The sequence below is a fragment of the Melospiza melodia genome, chromosome 4 (genome assembly GCF_035770615.1).
Source record: "Melospiza melodia melodia isolate bMelMel2 chromosome 4, bMelMel2.pri, whole genome shotgun sequence".
NCBI classification, from domain to species: Eukaryota; Metazoa; Chordata; class Aves; order Passeriformes; family Passerellidae; genus Melospiza; species Melospiza melodia.
In genome coordinates, this window is record NC_086197.1 from 90368649 (window position 1) to 90391405 (window position 22757).

The following is a 22757-nucleotide window of genomic DNA, read 5'->3' on the forward strand; positions in this document are numbered from 1 at the left end:
CCACCACGGCCGAGGAGCCGCCGCTTCTCCTCGCAGGACGGCGCCGCGGGGACGGGAGGGCGCGGGAGCCGCCGCCCGGAGCCCTCAGCGCGCTCCCCGCGGGTCCCGGCGGCCGCGGCGCCGCCCCCGCCGCGTCAGCAGCGCCGCGGGTGACGGAGCGAGGGGCGCAGGCGCGGAGCCGCTCCCGGGGCCCCGCTCCCCGTCCGCCGGCTCGGGGCTGCCCCGGGCCGCGCTCACAGGGACACGGCCCGGCGGAGCCGCTGCCCACCGGCTCGGGGCTGCCCCGGCCCGGCAGAGCCACTGCCCACCGGCTCGGGGCTGCCCCGGCCCGGCAGAGCCACTGCCCACCGGCTCGGGGCTGCCCCGGCCCGAGCTCACCGGGACACGGCCCGGCGGAGCCACTGCCCACCGGCTCGGGGCTGCCCCGGCCCGAGCTCACAGGGACACGGCCCGGCGGAGCCGCTGCCCACCGGCTGTACTGCCGGCTCGGGGGCTGGCCCAGCCCGTGCTTACAGGGACACGGCCCGGCGAGAGCTGCATTCCGGCGGCTCTGGGGCTGGCCCAGCCCGTGCTGAAAGGGACACAGCCCGGCCAGAGCCGCGGCCCGCCGGTTCCAGGGCTGTCCCCTCCCCGTGCTCACAGGGACACGGCCCGGGCCACAGCCGCAGCCCGCCCGCTCGGGGGCTGTCTCGGCCCCAGGACGCGGCCTTGCACCTCACGGCCTCCCCGCCCCTCCGCACGCAGCCGCTGTGGCGGGCGACAGGACTGCGGCACGGGTTTGCACTTGGCTGAAAAGGCCAGGTCTCTTTAGAACAGCTGCACAATGGGTTTTTTTTCCCCCAAGACGAAGGCCGGCTCGTTCCCCGCCAACAAGGGGCAAGGGACAGACGCAAAGGAAGCACTTACTGCTCAGAGTTTCAGGTTAGTTTATTTTTAGTACCTGTTCTTTGGTACAGGTATTAGCTGGAAAATACAAGTATTTTCTCAATGAAAAGTCGAACTATTTAAAAGAGCTGTACGGTTTTACAGCACACAAAAGCCCTGCTAACAGAATCTGCTACCGGATCAGTGCAAATGCTACCAGCAAAACTCCAGCAATACATATGTTCATCAGTATCTTAGTTTTGTTGTAATTCTTCTTTCCCCATGTAATGCATTATATTTGAAAAGACTTCAAGTGTGGCAGAAGTCTTCCTCTTGAAAACATTCAGTGCTTGCCCAAAGAAAGCAAGCTAAACATTCTTCCAAGTCTAATGCCATTATAAGCACAATTCTAAAGATGCACCCATGTTACAGCTCAGGTAACTTACTTATTCAGTAAAAAGCACCAGTCACTAAAATCTGTATTATGTTACAGTCACCATCTTGCAAAGGACTACTGAAGTTAAATGCTAGCACTAAAAAAACTTAAAAAAATACAAATCTCTTACTGTGACTCTTTAAAGATTTGTACAGAACGTGTAAATAAGAAAACACTTTGTTAAAATTAAGTCATTCTGCAGTTCATTCAGCGCAGCCAGGTCGTGTTCAGTTGTGTCTGGTTCTTTATGCTTGTGTCCATTTTCAAAACTTCTCGAATCGCCATGGTGGCATAAGTGGATGGGGGAAGGGAGAACTCCATCTTTAGTGCCCTGAATTTGCCATCTATTAGCAGGTACAAGAGACAAAAAGCAAAAATAAGGGGTGTTAAGGGCATATATAATGCTTATTCTGGATGCCATCTAAACTGAACTAACAGCTTCCACAACCAACTTCTCCTGCCCATACAGCAAAACAACTACCATCATCACACTCCTGTTTATATTATATTCCACAGTGAAAAATTCTGTGAAACCATTTTTTAACATTTTCTCTCAGGACAAAGTCGTGGTTTCAGAGTTTTCTTCTTCTAAAAGCAAACATTTGTTCTTTCAGACTCAATTCCTAGCCTGTCTTGACTTTTCTGGAAAGCAGTGTTAAAACACCTTGTGATCAGAGTTAAGTATTTCAGTCATCTGTGCTCAGCACCAATAATACAAGTTTAGTATACAGACAATTTGTGACTTAATTCCACCTTTGTTAGTTGCAGACATTTACTATTAAGCATTTACTTGATTTTACAGATGCCTGTAAGAAAATGTAACAGTCAAAAGAGATGCTGGAAGACTGGCTTGCACCCTTGAGAAATCAGGGTCCTTATTCAGATGCCCGGCCTTAGATGTCATTGTTACCACTGCTTAACAGTCAATAGTTAAATGAAAGCTCTTCCTTAAAGGAGCTTTGAATATGTAGCAGTTGAAAGCAACATCCAGATCAAACTTCCATTTAGCAAACCAGCAAAAAATCAACTTACCTGTAGGGAGAACTGGTAATGGTTTTCCTTCCAGTTTATCCAGATCCGTAGTAAATAATGGGATTTTAGGATCATCATATGCAACAACTTCCCTTTATAATATACATAAAATTTATTATTATTTTAAATTATTTAGGTTTACACATTTTATATAAATATGTATTATTATAATACTATTTTATTATTATTGCAATTTGGAATTTACAACTGAAATTGAACTAGGCAAAATAATGGGTAGAACTTTATGTAGAAGACTTGCCTTGGCTTTATGAAGATTATTAAAAAACAATTTTAAGTTAGTGAGAAGTTTCTTTGCATAATTCATCTGTTTGCCCTTGTGTGCTGTCAGAATTTCCAACTATACAAGAAGTATAGTTCATGAAATTAAGGGAAGAATGGTGTCAACTCCAAGAGTAGCTAGCAGGACTGAAGCCTTTCAATAGTCATCCAAACTCTGAAAGGGCTAAGACACATTCCATAGTTTCTACCATTCATTTAAAGGAAATCCCATATGTAAACATGAGGCTGAAAAACTAACTGGTAAGTAGACAAGCTTAATATTAATTAGTGCTGATGTTTCAAGTATATAAGTATTTCTATTTTTGTGCTCCCTCCTAAACCCTCTATATATTTAACTCTATGCATCACTGATCATTTGTACAGTTCCCAGTTTAAAAGGCATTTATTCAGCTGCCATATGAAAACTAGATTGCATCTCTAAAAACAATGATTTAGTAGGGTTAAGTGATACAAATTTTTCTGACTGACAGGTAGTTGGAGACCAACTTCCTCATAGGAAGACTACAAAAAAACCCTGTTTTGAGTATTTTCTACTATTTTCTCAACATAAGTAATTACCTATGAAGTGTTCAGGCAAGCCCTTGGAAGGAGTGAACAACTAGATAAGATGTCTTGATACTCCTCCACCAGAGAATGAGAGAACCAAGGAAGAAATAAGGGTATAGTTCCACTTCAGCTGCATTAAAAACATGAGAGAAGGGCAGAGAGATTCCTTTCTACCAATGTTTCAGTCTGTGTGCTTGTCCCATGGATCAGTCTCATGTTGTTTTGTACTTAAATAAACTCTATGCTGTCAACTCAAGTGTAATTTCCCTTATGCTCCCACTCACCAATTGACATTCTGAGGCCGAATGATAATTTTTCTGTATGCTCCAGAAAGTGAGTAATCTCTGATTTTATGCCTCATGTTGTTGATATCAAGGTTGTCAGCTACCAGCATCTCCTTGTAGGCCTCACCAACTGCAAGAGAGGAAAATATTTAATAGGAGAGAATGTAGTGTGGCAAATTTAAACGGTTTTAATGGATTGTTCCTTTCCCTTATATCTAGTAGTTTTCAGCATAGATGGGATAAATGCTGCACAGAAGTTTAAAATCACTGCAGATCTTATTGCCTGTTTACTTCTACACCCTGGTTAGTACAGGCAGTAATAAAGAATGCATCAAATAAAATTTCAGCTGAAAACAAAATTTACAAAATACTTTATTGACATTTAAATGCTAACTCATATATGCTTTCCAATTTTCTAGACTTCACAGGACTAATCTCAGGTACATGGGGGAAAAAAGGGCCAGACTACCCATTACTCTCTCATTAAAAAGCAGCAGGGAGAAATCAGTTGACAAATTGACAGTACAAGAACAGTTCAATCCAGTATTGAGGAAAATGTGCAGGGAACTCATGACTGACCTCATCTGTAACACAGAACAGGTGAAACCTGGGGCAGCTACAAAGAGCAACTATAGCTCTTTGTCCATGCACACAGAAATGGTGTTAGGAAAGCCAGAGCTCAGCTACAGCTGAAAGCAGCAAATGACATCAAGACCAGGAGGAGTTCAGCTGCAACATAAGGACTGAAAGACTGCAGGGAAAGCTAAACCTGGTGCTAAACAGGGCAGCTGGTCTAGTGACAGACATCAGGCTGATAGTCTCAGTGCCTTTTTGCCTCAGCCTTGATCAGCAAAGTGCCCCAGGCCTCTCTTCTTAGAGGCAAGGTTAAGAAAGAGGGACTACAGAAGTGGGAGAAGGGTTAGAGAGGCTGAGAGAGCTGCCTCATGTCATGGTGAAGTTTTTTTCTATCATCTCAGAGATTGTGCAGATCTAGGGATGTCCCAGACAACTGTGGAAAATCAAGTGCTTGCACCCAACTCCAGAAAGAGCAGGAATGATAATTAGGGAGTTACAGACCAGTCAGGCTCACTCTGGTCCCTGGGAAAAATAATGGAGTTATTTTTCCTCTCTGGGCACACAATGACTGTGGTTTTAATACAGGAGAGAAAAAGAAAAAGTAAAAAACCCACCAAGACTACTGTCTTCTATGATGAAATTATAACACCTATGGATGAGGGGAGGTGCTGTGGGAATGTCAATGCATTCCCAATGCATTCCCACAGCACCTTTGTGTCCCAGGTTAGAACACTACAGTGGGTGGAGAAAAAGAAAGGGGGAGAAAAAGGGAGAAAAAAAGAAAATGGAAGAAAAAAAAAAAAAAAAAAAAGAAAAAGAAAAAGGGAGAAAAAGAAAGGGGGAGAAAAAGAAAAAGTAAAAAACCCACCAAGACTACTGTCTTCTATGATGAAATTATAACACCTATGGATGAGGGGAGAGCAGGGACTGCTGCCTGCCTTCAGCAAGGCTGTCAATGCATTCCCACAGCACCTTTGTGTCCCAGGTTAGAACACTGCAGTGGGTGGACTGTAAGTGGGTAACAGCTGTCTGGCTCAGCATCTCACAGTATAGTCACTACTTATTGCAGCTCTACCTAAAAGCAGAGTTCCTCAAGGAACTGAGATGTGTCCTGTGAAATAGTGGAGGAGAGCTGGAATTTACCCCAACCAATCTGTGGGCTAAACCAAGCTGGGGTGGCATTCAGTACATGCAAGGAGAGGACTGCCATTCAGAGGGACTGAGGCACAACAGGAACGGGCCAAGAGGAACCTCAGGAAATTCATCAAGGACAAAATCCTGTACCTGATTAAATCCTTGCAGTGGTACAGGTTAGTGAGAAACTCTGCTCTGCAGTCATCTGGGATTCCCAGTGGGAAGGAGACTGAGCAGAGCACCCTGGCAGCAACAAAAGGCTGACATTAATGTTTTAGAGATCTGAAGTGATGTATTGCTTTAAAAGTCACCAAGGTTGAGTAGATCCAATCTTCCTTTAAAGAACAATCTCAAAGAAGACTTATGTTTTCAGAGTAAGTACTTCAGTTAACAGTCAGACTTACTTTTGTGCTTTGGATAAATAACATCAAATCCAGGCAATGGCATCACTACATCATGGATAGTGTAGTTATCAACATCTCCTTCTTCAATGTGAACAGCTGTGGCTAAAGTCAGGACAGAAAAATGAAGTTACCAGTATAGATGATGCCTGTGACAGTGAACTTCAGCTAAATTTAAAATAAAGCCTTTGATTGAAATAAGCTTACTCTGAGAAAGATAACTACCATGTTTTATCTCCACTTAACAGACAACATTTCTAAGAAAAGAAGTAACAGCCTCCAAGGCTGTCACAGTTACTGGCAGAATCACAGCCTGGCTTCCAGTGACTTAAAACTACATGAAGGAAGGACTGCTAGAGGAACAGCCCCTTCCATGCACCAGGCATACATAAAGGAGAATGTAGGAAATGCCAGAGCAAATACAAGCAAAGAAAGTTTTAACTGACTGGAGCAATCAAAACCTTTTGAAGTAAAAATTTCATCATGTCCTTCCACAGTCCTTCACAGCTCAACTAGGATTGAGGTCATTTTTGAGAGTAATCAGTCTTTCATAATGTCTCTTCCCTATCCAGTTATTTGAAAAAAGAAGCTAACAAACAGCTCATGGAAGTGTAATACCTAACTTCCAATCCCTTGCACAATTTGTCTAAAACAGGCCTAGGGATTCAGCTATCACTGGGCCAAAACTGGTGAGAGAAAAGAAGCTATGTAAGCAGTATCAGACAAACACTGACACAACACAAACTATATGCCTTGTTTGCCTGGGAATCTGAACTATACAGCATCACTGGCTTTGGCTGATTTTACCTCCTTTAAGTACGAGATCTCCTGGTACAGCTTTAAGCCCATATTCTTCTATTCTCTTGCTCACCATATTATTCCACACATAACTCTGGTAGCTATGAATGTACATTAAACGATTATTTCTTGGTATCTAGAGGTAAAAAAAAAAAAAATTAAACACTAGATAAATATATTAAACATTAGATAGAAGTATTTTTTGGTTTTTCTGACGATCACAACCAAAAAGGTGCATATTTGAAATGTTACCTTATCTGGCAAAAAGGCATGCACAATTTCTTGATATACATTTCTTTTTTTTATATATTTTTGATATACAATTTCTTGATTTTTGTTCTATGTTTGAGAAAAGGATATGTGAAGAAATAATGCTTTTACACATTTGAAATCTGCACAAAAAAGAACTGTGCTTAAATTCACAAAAAAACACCCCAACACTTTTAACTCTACAGGTCAAACATACAGGTCCTATTATAAAACACTGAATTCATATTCAAGCTCCTGAAATCTTAAGTAAACTCTGCAGCTGTGAAAGCACTGTGTTCTTCTAATTATCTTCTTCATAAAAAAGAGATTATCCCCCAGATCTTACAATGGGCCCAGTAGTTTGCTACTGATGAGATATTTCCTTCAAAGACTTGATCTTGATTACAGCACTTGAAAATGACAAGTGGATCCATCACCTCCATATCAGGCTGATTCGTTAGCCCACCATCAGTTTGATTTATACTTTTAAAGCAACAGGAAAACACTGAAACTGAACATTTGCACAATTCTCAGATCTGTATTATACACAGCTACTAAGTATAGCTGTATTGCTGCCCACATACCAGAGAAACTGTTGTATAAATTGGAAAGCTCATTATGCATACATTAATTAGAGATGTCATCAGTTACTCCACAGCAGTACTTCCAGCAAAAAGGCAGGATAAATGTAAAGATTTTTAAACTTAACTTTCAACTCATCAAGCATCAATGAGTCTATTTTAAATTCATCCTGATACCATCAAAAGAATGTTTATTCAATGTTTATTCACCCAACTTTTACACTCACTATGCCAAATGCAGAGATTATGTTCTTCATTCCATACTTTAAGAGTCCACGTAGAAGCTGTCCTTCCACGCACCTTTTTACAGGCAGTTTCTTGAGGGCTGCTGCTGGATCTTTAGTCTTTGCCCATTCTTCTCTGCATTTGACTAAATATCCCTTTTCAGCTAGAACAAGGATGTAAAATGAAAACATTTTAACTATACACCAAACAAAGCATCCATCTCACCTTTTGTTAAAGCAGTTGAAAAATTAAAGTTTCAGTCATGGTGATTAGAGATGAACAGAATCATAGCACACTTGAGGTCACATGGAGCAAACACTAAGTATTCAGGTCCCTTTCTAGCCCCACTGCAAGGAGCTGCACAGCAAGGAAAGTGAGGCAGAAGAGGGAGAGTCTGAAGATTGCTTCTCCACTGCTAAACTGGCTCAAGCTTTTCCTAAACATATGCTTACTGGAGAAGAGGCAGAAACACAGGATGTATCATTTTTCAGTTCTCACCTCCTGGTCGTGGCTTTAATATCAAATCCATTACTTCATTCCAGTTGTTCTGTAGAATAGCTCTAGGATTCAAATAGGAAAGTATATTAAGAATTGACTAGAACTATTTTAAAAGGATTTAGCCAACTTATCCAAAAAATATGTATTAGTGTTTAGACTTATGCAATATTAAAAGTAGTGCTATTATGCAAGATAACTGCTGAAGCAAGTTCAGAAACAAGATCTTTCTTGAATCTAAATTTAAAACTGGTACAGGCAATATGTTAGAAAAATGTTCCCAAAAATACATTAAGTTACATGGTGATAAGAGTAAAATTTAAAAAAAAAAGAAGGGGGGGAGGATGAAAGCAACACATACCTGCCAATTTGATAAGTAGGAACAGCTGTGGTTCCAAATCTTTGCATTCCATAGTAATTAATAAATCCAATTTCCCTGAGTGAATGCATTGCTTGCTCTATCTGCTCATCAGTTCCTGTTATGTTTCTAGCATTAAAAAAAAAAAGTTATAGACAGATTAAGGGTTTATGCTATTTTGAGATGCCCATTATATTAAAGCTCAACATTAATTTAAATAAAAAAACTTCTTTATCTATTTAAAGAAAAAAACCTTTTAACAGAACCATCTAAATACCTACTAACATACTACCTGAGAACAACAGTGAAATGGTTCCCTTGCAGTTCTCCCAATTTCAGGGGATGGTTCTTGTAACTGAAATTTCCTAATTTGAAGTTCATCAAACATTTATTCAAATGAGCAAGTCTTTGTGCAGTGATTCTAAAAAGAAACAGACATCAGTGACCAACCTATGCTTAGAAAAGCAGATAAATACAGAAATGCTGCCATTACAAAATGAAAAACAGTGAGTCCAGTTTCCCCAATTTTCTACTGTTGCCTTTTCAAAATACTTTAATGAAAGACCTAAAAGGAAGATAATACATAATTCTTAAGGGTACTCATACAAAAGAAAATGTATACTGTGACAGACTGTTAGCACTGTCTTTTCACATCTATATTGCAGTATTGATGTATGCTGTACCCCACAAGCTGAACTCTGCATAATCTGAGTAACTATTTCCTGAATACATACACCCCAGTCAGCACAGCTATAAATACAGAGTCAAATAAAATTAGCTACTGTGTATGCCTAGTGCAGATGAAGGAACATGGAATCCAACATGTCACTGATCTGCCATTCCTGTTGCTGGTATTTTTGGAAGCATACCCTGTTCTTTGCATCACCAAGCTGCTCTTGGAGATTTCTGCTAATTTTTTACCAGGATAGTGGAGTTTATGAAGCAGCATGGCCAGCATACTCAGCTTAGAGCAGGCTGGCAACTGGCAATGTCCCCTCCCCTGTGCAGGAGAGTCAGGGGCTGTGGCACCACGGAGCAGATACCACACAACACCTACAGCACTCTGGAGATCTTGGACACAACACAATGTGATAATGTTAAAAAGTTAATGGAAGAGCAGCTGAGATAGCTACACCACACATCTGGTTAACTGTTACCAATTTGCAAAGCTACCTTGCATCAACGTGAATCTGGGGCTTCTCACAATTGATAAATCAGAATTTCTTTTTATATATGTTAATGCACACACTTACAGAACATTGGGAGAAAATATATGAGCAGTTCAGTAGTGGATGCCCTCCTTTTAACAAGGATTTGATCAAGCCTCTGGCTTTCAAGCTGTGAATTCCTCACTCAAGGAATGTGGTTTTCCAAAAGTTGTAAAAAGTAGTGCAGGTGGGATATTCCAGCCAGCTAAAACAATATTGCAATACATGTCTGGGAGACATCTGCCATTCCCAGTTCTGGATCTAACACTAACCTAAAGTGCCCAGAAAACATATAATTATCTTAAAATATGACAAAGTAAATTTTATTTTCTCTTAGAAGGTGACTTAAAGGAGTAGGTGAAGGCAGGAAAAACTCCTCATAATTTTTTGCCCCTTCTGGCTATTCACAGATGAGCAAGGGCAGTGTCAGCCTTCTCTGGCACTGTTCAGAGAGTACAGTGGGAAAGAAAATAGGATTCTAGCTGTAGAGAGGGGGAAACAAAAGCCAGGAAGAAAGTGGGACATAATTTTCACCATGTCATTCTGTTTTTCTGCTGTTGCATGAGATCCAAGCAGCCTAAGAGCAGGCAGGCAATCTGTCCCCCTGCCTCGGCCAAGTACACGTAACCAGCCCGTGACTCAGAGCACCAGTGACTGAAAATATCACCAGTAATCACAGAATACAAAAGGATTGTGGCATCTTCCACCTGGGCCTTACAAGGTCAGGACCTGTACCTGCCATTTGTGTCACTGAGTCTTTTAGGTATTTATCCAAGCTACCACAGCAGAAGTGCAAATCCTCCAGACTGTACTTTTACTCACCTGAGAACAGCGATCTCTTGAACTGTTATAGCCCTTTTATCTTTAGTTCCCATGTAAGAAAATATGTTTGGCTTCACTCTTAAAAGCAACAGTAACAGATATTATGTATATTAAAATAGCAACAGATCAAGCATAATTTTAAGCATAATAGCCTATAATTATTAATCTTATAAATTAAAAATATAAAAATATACCTACATTCCTCAGAACTGGGTTACAATTTGACACGTGTGTGACATTTTCTAATCTCACCCATGAGTACATAAAACACAAGAAAACTTCTGTTTTAATTATATGTAGACAATTAACTTTTAACACAACAGTGCTTGCAAAATATGAACTTTGAAGTACTTCTTTATATACATTAACTGGAGAAAGAAATGAACAGTCACCACCAACTTCACTGGAAAAAAAAAATATCGTGTCCACTTCTTCCTTAAACTTCAAACCTGTTTGTTTGAATACCATGCCTGCACATTATGAGAGACTATGAGAAGTTAATTTAAAATTTGATCCACTCCTCTCCCTGAGAGGAAGATTTCCTTTCCTTTTCACTTTGTACTTTACAGCCTGTGTTAGATGGAGTATTTCCAGTTATGCCACTTAAGGGCTCCAGGGGGTAGCAGGATTGCCATTACATGCAGTCTTACACCTAACTATGCCCTTGCCATTTTGTTCTCAATACCAATACTAAGTAGTTCACTGGTTAAGGTCTAGATTACAAATTTGTTTTTTGGACAAGAAGGGCAAAGGGAAAAGTGGGGAAGTTTCCTTATAAGTAGATCACTGAACTGACCCAATTTTAAAACTGTTCCTCCTCTGCAATTCACTGTGCTCATGTCACGCTTTGGCAAATCTTTTTGTTTCTGCACTTGATGGGGTGAAAGGAACTAAGCCTGTGTTGCCATGGAGAAATTAATACATGGAACAACAGTTTATCAGCTGTAACTGCTTAGGAACTGATCAGCATATTATCACAACAATATCTGACAGGTTCATAACATACTTGCATATATTCACACACTGGGGAAAAAATGGCTTTTAATTCACGTTACGTACATTGAGGCTTTCAGCTGCCAAGCCTTTCTCAGATCAGCCAATGTAAATTGAGGACTTTTTCCATTGAAGCAGTAGAGTAGTCTTTAAAATTTCTTAGGCTCATTTTGTTCCATTCTCACCTCCTCACAAAACTTCGATATTTTAAATTTGATATTTTAAAGTAACTTTTCATTTTAAGCTGTCTACAAATTAGAGAACAGCAATCACTTGTGTTGCTCTTACATAATTATGAAGCATAATGTTTACAGCAACAAGAAACATGGAGGGAGAGGGCTGCATGCCAGCCAGGATGGCAGAAACAACAGCCTTACCTTAAAAATTTGGACAGGACATTGATGGCATCCATAGTGTCCTTGTTCTCCTTGTACAGTACAAAATGGCAGTAGCTTCCCCTAGATTTTGGCCAAGAGTGCTTTCTTGGATCTTTAAAAGCAAAAAGGTTAAAGTGTCACTTTTTAAAAAATTTAATATATTTGCCACTGCAACCACATTTACTTTAAATATGCAAGATACAATTTCTGCTAATTCCCATCTGCTTTAAAAAAATGAAAAGGAAAGAGTTAATTACTGACAGAAAAAGCTGTAAAGCACATTGGAAAGACCTCCCCTTTCACTGGACTGTAAACTTCTCTTTATTCAGTTCTGTCACCTAGAAAATCCTGAATGAAATAGTGACAGTTCCTTTATCATGAAATTATCTGAAAATATAGCCTAGTCATTTAATTGCTGTATCACCTGATTAAATTTCTCAAAAACATTATCATTACACTGACTTTCAGCAATAGAAGCTACACCACGTTTCTTCTAGCTCCTTCTATAATTAATAGTTGAGAACCCCTGGATCCCTGTTTGTGGGAAGACTACCATTATTATTTATAGTACAGACATATTCTTTATTTCTGTAGTATTTTTTCTGTGTGTCATACAAAAGAATGAATCATATCACTACAAAACCCTAAGAGATCATGCTCAAAGAATTGTTTTAAGATGGTTCTTTTTCAAAATCCAATGGGAGCAAGAAATCTGGTACAAAAGAGACATGAACATACAATCCATGGCAGGTATGGTGCCATGCTTAGAAAAGGCCAGAGGCCGAAATAACTTCAGGTCCCACAGATTAACAACTGATTTACAATTCTGTGCTATTATTTGACATTTTCTGTAGAAGAAGGGAACTGTCAATGATTTGTTAAGCTCTTTTTTGCACATTAAAAACCACCAGAGACAAAACTTTCAGTTTCCAATAACCCACTGTCGATGGCATTAATGGGAAGGGAGACTGATTCTACAGAGGTTTAGCAACCAACTGTGAGGTTCCTTCAATTCTGAGGTTTATCAATTCCTTGTTATTTAAGAACAAAACTAAGGATTTGTTTTGTTTTAAACAGGAAGTCCCTTATCTCTTGCTGTGACTAAGCAGACATACCTGGTTTTGTAAAAAAAAGGCCTAAGCATCTTTCATAACAGGAAAAGCTAACTGAAAAAGCCAGCCTTATTTCAATGTACAAACACCAATGCAGGAAGGAAGTTCTTGGGAAATACTGCTCTTTTTTTCACCCTGGTTTTACAAAGTCCAGATATCCCACACAGATAGTAAGTATGTTTAATTCTTGCTTGTTTTTGAGAAGCTGCCATTCGCGCACACACTTCTGCAAAGACAATTTTGGATGCTACAGTATAAAAATATATATGCACAGGTTTTAGTCACCTAGAATTATTGCATCACTTGCCTTGCACCATCGGTTTCTAAGCACAGCCCCCCTCCCACAGAGTTCCACTGGACCTGAACTGGAGACCTCATACTCCTGCTGGTCTCCCCTTCTGAGCCAGCACTACTCAAACTCAGTCAATGCAACAGTGCACTCAGCTGGAAGAGCAAAGTTCTCCACTAAGATCTCAGCAATTAGAAGAGAAGAGAGTAAGGCAGAGCTCAATTCACAAAGGAGAACCCCCTCCAGCTGGAACCATTCTTTATATTTAACTGTTACATCTTGCACATGGTCATTTCAACACATGTCAAGAAGTGAGCCCTAATGTGCTCGACACCAAAAGGGTTCTGTAGGTACCACACAGACCAATGGGCTCCTCATGCTTTGGGCATCACAGCCATGATCCTATCCAAAGGAGGCTGCAGCCACAGTCCTGATACTCAACCATTCCTCACCCAATACTGCAAAGCATTCAACTGGGTAGACAGAGCAGTGGGACAATTTGCAGTTCTTATTGCTGTTTCAGAGTCATGCTACATTTCTGACAATAAAATTGTATTTCTAAACTTTTTGCTGAAACTCGAAGCTTGGAAGCTCTTTCTTAATAGCAGGGTGTGTGATAAATGTTTTTAAAGTTGTATAAAGACAGATAGTAGTGTCTGAAGTAGGGGCTGAAGGGCAAAGGCTTGGCTAACTGAAATCCATGGGGGAAATTTACTACAGTTGTCAACATGAACTGAAAAAATTGATAATTCATATCACTTATTACTAGCAGACTTTCTCTGCACCAAATGAATACTGCACTACAAAAAAAGAGGCAGAATAAGCCTAATTCTTGGCTGTTTCAGGGCATTTTAAGTAATACTTATGTGTAAGTATTTTTAAGAAATTGTTACAAGTTTGGCCAGTCCTGTTGCTATTTAGGAGGTCATAATGGTTGGCATTTCATTTTTGTTAGTATGAAATGTCAACGTCTCTTACCTGTTGCAGTTCTGACCTCTGTCCCAATGCAGAGCATAAAGAGTACAAAAGAGTAGCATTTAATTTTTAGACTGTCAAAGGGTTTTTAGAGGTGAACATGCAGGTTTATGGTCATGGGATTGTTTATGCTTCAGGGAGCATCCAACAGCTAGGTGGTGGATGACAGCAATTTAGACAATTATGGAATGGAATCGTGCAGAGGCAAACAGTGAACATATGGAAAGCTTCAATTGGAGATGCAACAAACTTAATTTGTGGACAGTGATGGAACAACAGTTTACTGACAATTTAGTAATTTTAAGTATTTGGAGGATAAACTGACTATAGAAACAAAGCAGCATCTGATTTTAAATTTTAGGAAGCACGTTTGGTAATGTTTTATGTTATCAACAAAGTAATCAGGCATCTCAGCTAATAATCCAATATTCTACACTTCTGAAATGTTTCTTGCCTGGGGAGTCCATTCATGACTAAGACATGTTTGTGCCTATATAAACAAGAAAGATATATATAATCCTGACTAAAAAGAACTTCAATCTTACATCCATAAGCATTTGCACACACTCACAGAACCTAACACCTCCACCAACAAATGCACAGGTGCCTGCAGCATCACAGCTGGGGAATCCAAGTTTAAATAGATAAATAGATGATGCTTCTCTGCATCACAAGATGGTGCTCCACATTATGTTTTAATCCTAGAGACACACCACTAAATTCTTTTCAGCATGTTTCAAATACTTAAATTCTTTTATATATTATCCCTTAAATCAGCTTAAAAACATCCACTTGACTGTAACAGTGGTTAAAGAATAGAAGCAGCAGAAGGAAAAGGTGGAGGAAAAACCATTACAAACGAGCAGAACAAAACTGGCTGAGGAGAATTCTGTGCTGGTAAGTATACATAATCCATGCATAAAGCATGCAAACATACACATTTGCTAAACATGACTAAATAAGACAAATAAACACATTATAATTGGACCAATAAAAATACAACATTCCCATATTTGCTTATAACAAGCCTTAACTAAATTACAGGGGAAATTACTTTATTCCCCATTTTAAATGACTCTATTTCTTTATCGTTCTTCCATCTTCTTTGCCTTTAAAATTAAAGGGTTAGGTTTACATACCATCATTTGTAGTAAGTTGAAATGACAGAGGAATACAAGCAATTTAAACCAAACCTTAGTATCTTTGGTTAAATGTGCACCATTCTGCAGGTAGATAATCCTCTAAACTTACAGTAGCAACAAATTTTTAGTAACATTAAAAGATGTAAAACATGTTAATTTATTCCTAGTATCCAAAACAGTATTTTGCTAGATTAAAGTGGATAACATTTCATTTTGAAAATCCTTCATGACTTTGACTATTTCGAAAGATTAACTGTGATCTATAATGAATAAAGATCATTTTCTGCAAATATCATTAGCCTTGGAAGCAGAAGTAATGATCATCGTAAGCTAAGTTTATATGAAACTATAACTCTGAGAACACAAAAAGATGCTTGTCTCTATTCAAGTCATTGAGAATTTTGTCATTGCTATTCAAGACAGTGAACATTACACCATTTATCAATCTAATGTACATTTTCCAACTACAACCTCTTACATCCACAACACACACTTACACATACAGTTAAGATCGTGAAAGTTAAATTCAAAAAGTACTGAAAATTAGGTCTCTGTTTTGCCTATTCCCACTGAAGTAGAAGATAATATTCTCTCTTCTAATATGGCTGTATTGGATGAATTATTTGGAAAGAAAAACAAGTAGAAATTTAAATTTAAAGCATTTCTTGTGGTCCTAATCATTTCAGATACACAGCATCAGCTGAAACGAAGGAAAAATGAAGTAAGACTATATTAGGAAGCACAATCACTTGAAGTACTTGCTAACAATTCTTACTTTGGGGATAATTTTAGCATTTACTTTACCCATCTGCTGTGATACTGAAACTCACTTGCCAATGCTTTTTTCCCAGCAGCATGATAAGCAATAATGTATTTCTTTCCATCTCTATCTTCTGTTTTAGTCTCTAGTCCTGGAAACAAGGACTTCACAGCCTGATGGATGATGGTTCTTTTTTCTTTGGTGTCCTCAATTACCTGTGTTAATGCACATACATGCAGAAACCAAATAAATTAATACAAAAGGGGAGAATGCCTTAAAGGAAAAAAAAAATTAGCTAGATAAGATTATTCAGTGTGTGAATGCTTCTTTGAAACTACCAGGTATAATCCGACTCATCTCCATGTCCCAAATTTAGCTCAATAGTTATTCTTTCAATATATGGAATATTTGAATATTTAAAAATATCAATTTTCTTATCTTTCTTGTTACAGAAAAGCATATTTATCATCTTTTCTATTAAATCACTACACACTGACCTTGAAAGTAGTGTTCCATCAGGATAGATGTTTTATGTACATCTCCTTATTCTTTAAAACAATATACTAGAAGGAAAACAAAATACTGCAAGGTAATCTTAACACCACAGGAATTAAAACCTATATTGAAGTTCCTGTGTACAGTCTCACCAAAATCAAAGTAACAACTCACACATGCATGTATTTGAGTACATCTGTAAGACTTCAAATAATTAAACACCAAACTGTGTCCAGTTTAGGGTTATCTGTCACATCATGCTCAGACTGCTATTATACCTTACACACATTAGAAAGGATGTACCTTCTACTCCCTCCCTCAGCCTCTCTCTGACCCATCCCAAACTTGATATCATTTATTAACTTTACCTCTATGGCAACACTAGTTTCCTTATTCTTAAAAAGCTGGAGCTCCTCTAAACGCTGCTTGTCTTCATCTGACAGAACTGTAAATGTTTCTTCTGATGGGTCCTAATACATATTTGGGGAGAAAAAACAAACATCCAATAACCCTCATGGAGTACCTTCCAGTTTTTCAATGTTCTTGCTTAAGGAACATTAAGAAGCATAGCTATTACCAAATCTATCTCCGAATTTACCTCATCATCCACTGGAACAGAAAAGTCATCTAAATGGCTCACACGTCCATCTTTGCCTATTTCATGGACAACAAAGTCTGAGTATCTGACAGAAAGAAACATGCATTACATTTGTAATAAAAATCCCACATCACATAAAGTCCTTTCCTAAAAAGCTGAATTCACTGAAAAATCCTCAATCTGTGTAAATCAATTAATGTAAAACAAACTTAACAACCATGAGAAGGCTGTACCTATTCCCACCCCCCCAGAAGGATACCACAGGAACACACAGGCAAATGCAGCAACTTCTTTGCAGATCACCAAAGCCTGCTGTAGTTAGCCTGAGTCATTCTCTCACCAGTTTGAATAAATCAGTAATGCTTATCCTCAATCCCAGTCATTACTGGCAATTAAGACTCTACTGCATTGCCATAATGTGCAATGCATTAACTACTGCATTATCTCTGACACTGGAAATCACCTGCAAAATAAAGTGCATTTTAGGCACTCTACAGAAGGCAGGACAAATTCAGCCTTGCTTATATATTCAGTTGTACAGAACATTCAAATAAAGTTACTCTGCATACTTTATGACAGCAAAAAAGAATTTTACTTTGACATTTTCGATTCAGTCACTCATGTCGAATAATAAAAACAGCCCAACTATAACAGAGCACAGTTGGTTTGTGTTGCAACTGCTAAATGATTTTAAGCAGCATTTGCCAGCAAAGTGGAAAAAAAAAAGAGAATAATTCTTATTCTATCAATGTTGAAAGATTAATAAAACTTCACCATGGGAAGCTTTCTACTGTACCTCACCCAAGCCCCCTTTTGCCCCTCTGTGCAGATACACAACATACTGGTAGAATTCCTTCCTGAGGAGTGTCCTCTCCTGTATTATCTGCAGCTGTCTAGACATGCTAGTGATGGCTCCATAAAAATGCCAAGAGTGAATTAATAATAGGTGTTAAAAACTAGAATCCAAAAAAAACCCCACAAACCCACGAGTTTTCTACCACATGGCTACCTTTGGCCAACCAAAACTGGCAGATTTCCCAGAAGAAGGTTCAGCACAGACTATGTTTCCCAGAGAAGAATTACACTAGCTGCTTAATGCTGCACTTAAAGATTAAATCCATACATATGTATATATCATTTTATTTAAAATTATCTATGTATGAAGCCAGTATTTAAACACAGGAACTTTTCAGTGTGTAAACAAAGCAACCTGAACTGCTTTGCTACGTCAGAGAAACAGTGATTCTCACTTCAGTGACCTTTTGTATTTGCATTCTGTTTTATTCAAAGCTATTCTTTAATTTTAAAAATCTAGAAGTTTCCTTTTAAAAAGCTACTAAGCACCAAACATCTTAATAAATATATAATGTATATGTATAATAAATTCCACATCCTGAATTTTGAAACTCCCTTCTATGTAAATGACATTAGTGAGCGGACAATAATTTAAAGCCTAACTATCCTTGTTTACAGACATTAGGACAAAAGAGTCAGAGAGAAACAAAGAATCAAAGAAAGATGGTTTTGATGCCATTTTTCAGTGCATCCCATATGAGCACTGAGAAGAGGTACAAAAGGTGGGTGTACTGCATAAGGTTTTATGTTTCTGCTACTGCCAGAGAGCAAAGGAAACAGCAAAGGTCAGTGTAATCATGTATCTCTACTCATATAAAGCTTCCTTCTTCAGAGCTCCATTTGACAGGAAAATAAATTTAAAAAAAAAAACAAAAAACCAAAAAAAAAAACCAAGAAAACAAAAAACCAAAAAAACCCTAAACAAACACACAAAAAAAACCAACAAAAAACCAACCCACAATCTAGAAAAGTCCTAAATTAAACCTTTCCTTAGCAGTAAATAAAGTAATGAACCTCACTTAATCCAGCTGCAATCTGTGAGTCCAAAAAAGAAAATGGAGAACTACAGCTGTGCTACACAAGGAATTAACATATGAAAGAGGACAAAGAGTTACCTCTCTTTTAAGATTCCAGAAAACCCTTTGTGAGAGCTAACAAATTTAGTTATGCCAACATCGCTTTCTGTCAGTCCATGCTTCATCATGTCTGCAAAGCTCTCTGGATCTCCATCTTCATCACTATCCTCTAATTCCTCCTCTTCCTGCTCCTCACTTTCCTCAGTGGGGATTATTTCACTTTTCGTGTCCTTGGGTTGTTCTGTTACATTCTCAATACTCTGCCCAGAGTTGTTCTCTGCCTTGGGCTTCTCCAAGATCTTCTGTCTTTTAATTTCATCTGCATTGGCCACATCATCCTCAGAGCGAGGACGTTTCAAGGATACACTATTCACTTCTACAGTTTCCATGTTTAAGGCACAGGGTAGGATAGGAAGCCCTGAAAAAGAAGAAGAAAGGCTTATTTTCTGTCTAAGAGCAGTATCAATACATAGGCACTTCACTCCAAGGACTCTGCCCTGTGCAACTTTTCAGGAAAACCATAAACTTTCTGCATTTAAGTTAAACATCAAGTAAACATTTCGAACACTTAGAAACAATACGTACTTGGGGAGAAAGAAGGAAGACATTGAGGGCAGCATGCATGCTGGACTACAGCAGAGTAGGACTCAACACCACACTGACCATTTACCACCATCACCACTGTTGGCCACCCTTACCATGGCTGCCTCCAAGCCTGTGCACATGCAGGCTCTGCTGTCAGCAGCAGTTTAGTGCCTAAGAAACTGTTTGCTCCCAAGCCTTCTCTTTAACATGACTACTCTCAATTATTCCCTTCTCTATCAAGATTCCATCTTGCAAAGACAGAGAGAGAACAGCTGAGCTCCCACCTGAAATCTCATGTCTTTGTTTTCTATGTGCTTCCAACACACACAATGCTACACAGAATTCAAGGTGGCATCAATTCAGCCCAAAAGATAAGAGGGATGAGATTCCAAAATCATTGAATCAGTGAGACAAACAAAACAACAAGGAAATTAAACAATCTCTGAGAAGAACGTGACTACTCACGCTGGTGGAATAGGGCTCAGAGTTGCAGTCTTTGTGTCAGCAGAACCACTGCCTTCAGATCTGAAAAAAAGAGGAAAATAACTCTTTGAGAAGGTTTTATGGAAAAAATATTATGGAACATATATGAATGCAATCACATATGGACTCAGACAGTCATGTTAAATACAACTGCCAAAGTATGACCATCCTAGTGACACAACACATTATTGCCATTTAGCAAGCTACAGGGAAGAACTTTGGTTTTATTTCTAAGTGTATAAAAGGAAACCAGGGTTCCTAGAATTAGGCATGGACAGGACCTTTCTTCCAGCATCACCCAAGTGGCACAGGAGTGTACTGAGGATGAAGTGCAGGTTTTGGTGGCAGGAGGAGGCCATAAACTGCCCTGTGTGGGCCATGACCAGTTCAGCTGGCTCCATAAACCCACTGCCTGCCACCCTCCAACTCATGCAACAAGCACATGGCTCCCCTGCTCCAGTTCATCTGAGAAAGGGAGAAGCTGCCAGTGGCAGCAAAGGCAAAAGAAAGCACAGAGGGGACACAGAGGTGACAGAGTGCTCAAAAAGGCACAGGGAAGCATGGAGAAGGGGACAACTGCTGAGGACGCAGCTGGAGATGCACTCCTGGAAGGAAACTCTCCTCACTGGAGCAGGGACACTCCTGATGGGACTGACCTGTGGAGGTGCCCACGCTGGGACAGGGACACTTGAGGGGCCCATGGAGAACACTCACATGGGAGCAGAAGAACTGAGCAGCAGAAAGAAATCTCGATACACCAACTCCAACCTCCTGCACTACCACTGCCTTCCCCAAGGGCCAGAGCATCACCTGAGGGCCAAGGAGGAAAGGGGAAGAAAGGAGTTTTCTCCAAGTGTGCATTTAGGTAGTGCCCTTCATAATATATCACCAACCAACTGGTAATTAAAAGTTAACCGGCAAAAAATTAAATTCCCCATGTCAAGTCAATTTTGTCCACAACAACCAAGTTTCTAAATTAATAGGATTTAGCTGTTACTGAGAAATTAATCTAGGCAGGGAGCAGTATTTTAGAACTACATACATCATCTTGTATTATTTCTCCAGCCACTAAATAGCATAATCTATTCAATTTTAAAGGGCATGTTAAAGGAAGTCCCACAACTAACTTGACAATCAGCATTTGCCGGGTTGGTAAGTAATTGTTAGCTGTTAGCCAGGGCTGACTTCATGGCCTGGACACCTCAGTGAAGAGATCACCCGATTAGGCTAAAAAGGCAGGAACAACTGTTTTAGAAATGCCTGAAATGTTTTGCTCAAGTGAAGAACTGAAAATGAGTGCTACAAAAATAAATGAACAAAAGGGAAATAAGGAGAGAGTTAGAAAATTAAGTGTATGTATGGCATGGAGAGTGGTAAAACACACACGCAAGAAAGCAGAACAATTAGCAAAACAATGTACCTTCAAGCTGAAAGCACCAATTTTAGTCTGTCTTCAAATAAAAGTTCATAAAATCCTTCTTTCAAGAGGAACAACAAATAAAAGTCATAGCCAAGTGAAGCAATTCATTGCTGTTTCCAGACTCTCTTCCCATGTACCAAAATTTACAGAGGCTGGGTTATAAAGCACTGAAGTTGAAATGGCTTTTAGATGGCTTGTATCTTCACACAGCGAACAAAACAGCATTCAGCACAGTGAAATCCTCTGAGACATCTGCCAAAGGTAGTAAGAAAAGAAATCTCGTGCTTCTTAAACAAAACTGTAATACCTAGTTATTGATTTATACAGACTGTTACGAGAATTTGATGTTGGGCACAAACACTCCGGAGCTGTCACACACAGACTATTCTCACAGCAGAACAGTGACTCACATACTACAGAGTGCTATGCTGTGCCCCACGGCAGCCATCGCCGGGATGAATTCTGCAGGATAATTGCCTGAAGGAGCACCCTGAAGCGAGCGGGCACACACCGCCTCACTTGCGCAGGCTGCTCGTGAGAGGCTCCTATTATATTTTGACAGCTGCTCAATTGTCTCGGCCCTTTTCCTAACAGGTGTTTCCATAAAAGCCAGAATCTGCATAAACATCAACTCCGCAGCAATTTCGATGTTCTAACAGAGACTGAGTTTACTACTACAAATAAAACACTTGACTCTCTGCAACAGGAGCCGCCGAGCGATTACTGCTGGCGCGGCACCAGGCAGGCGGGCACGGCGGGGGCTGCAGGGCGCTGAGGAGCCGAGGTGCGAAGCCGCTGCCTCATGAGACGAGGCACGTGCGATTAAAAGGCGACCGAGAGGAGCGCGATGGTGCCGCAGCAGCGCCCCAAGGCCAAGCCTAGCGCGGAGGGCAGCGGCGCTCGGAGCTCGCGGGCCGGGCCGGGCCGAGCCGCCGCCACAGCGCCGGAAGAGCCGCTGCGAGCGCCGAGGCTGCCGGGGCAGCGCGGGAGGACGCGCTGGGGCTGGGGCCGGGGCAGGCGGGGCACGGGGCCGAGGCAGGCGGGAGGGCTCTGCCGCGGGGGTCCCGGCAACACGCGGCGCAACACGGGGTTGTCTGGGGATAGCCCAGCGCCGGCGAAGTTCCCCGGGGCAGAGCCCCCACCCGGCCCCACCGCGGAGCCCTGCGCGGCTGCCGGGGAAGGGAGAGTGCGGCTCCGCCCGCCGCTAGGCAGGAGCCGCCGAGGGGGAGCCACTTACCCGCACGGCGGCACGGGAGGACGGCCCGGGCGTCAGCGCGGCGGGGCGGGC

General features: G+C 40.5%; 1 protein-coding gene across 8 annotated transcripts; it reads right to left on the bottom strand.

The window, feature by feature from the left end:
* Positions 1-909: 909 nt before the first annotated feature.
* PUS7 (pseudouridine synthase 7) lies at positions 910-22757 on the bottom strand. 8 transcript variants are annotated; one of them, XM_063155524.1, is made up of 20 exons: positions 22707-22757; positions 21470-21721; positions 20706-20859; positions 20032-20091; positions 19021-19399; positions 17051-17135; positions 16821-16922; positions 16028-16172; positions 14059-14076; positions 11680-11791; positions 10310-10387; positions 8572-8700; positions 8283-8408; positions 7925-7986; positions 7429-7589; positions 6381-6507; positions 5577-5678; positions 3463-3592; positions 2333-2424; positions 910-1644 (listed from the first exon to the last, which is right to left on the bottom strand). In XM_063155524.1, exons 5-20 carry the CDS (start codon positions 19368-19370, stop codon positions 1508-1510), a joined length of 1956 nt encoding a protein of 651 aa, XP_063011594.1. In that variant the 5' UTR covers positions 19371-19399; positions 20032-20091; positions 20706-20859; positions 21470-21721; positions 22707-22757; the 3' UTR covers positions 910-1507. The 8 variants fall into 8 exon arrangements, with proteins under 8 accessions (XP_063011594.1, XP_063011595.1, XP_063011596.1 ...); XM_063155525.1 differs by lacking the exon at positions 22707-22757 and adding an exon at positions 21880-22215; XM_063155526.1 differs by lacking the exon at positions 22707-22757 and having other exon boundaries at positions 20764-20859; positions 21470-22215.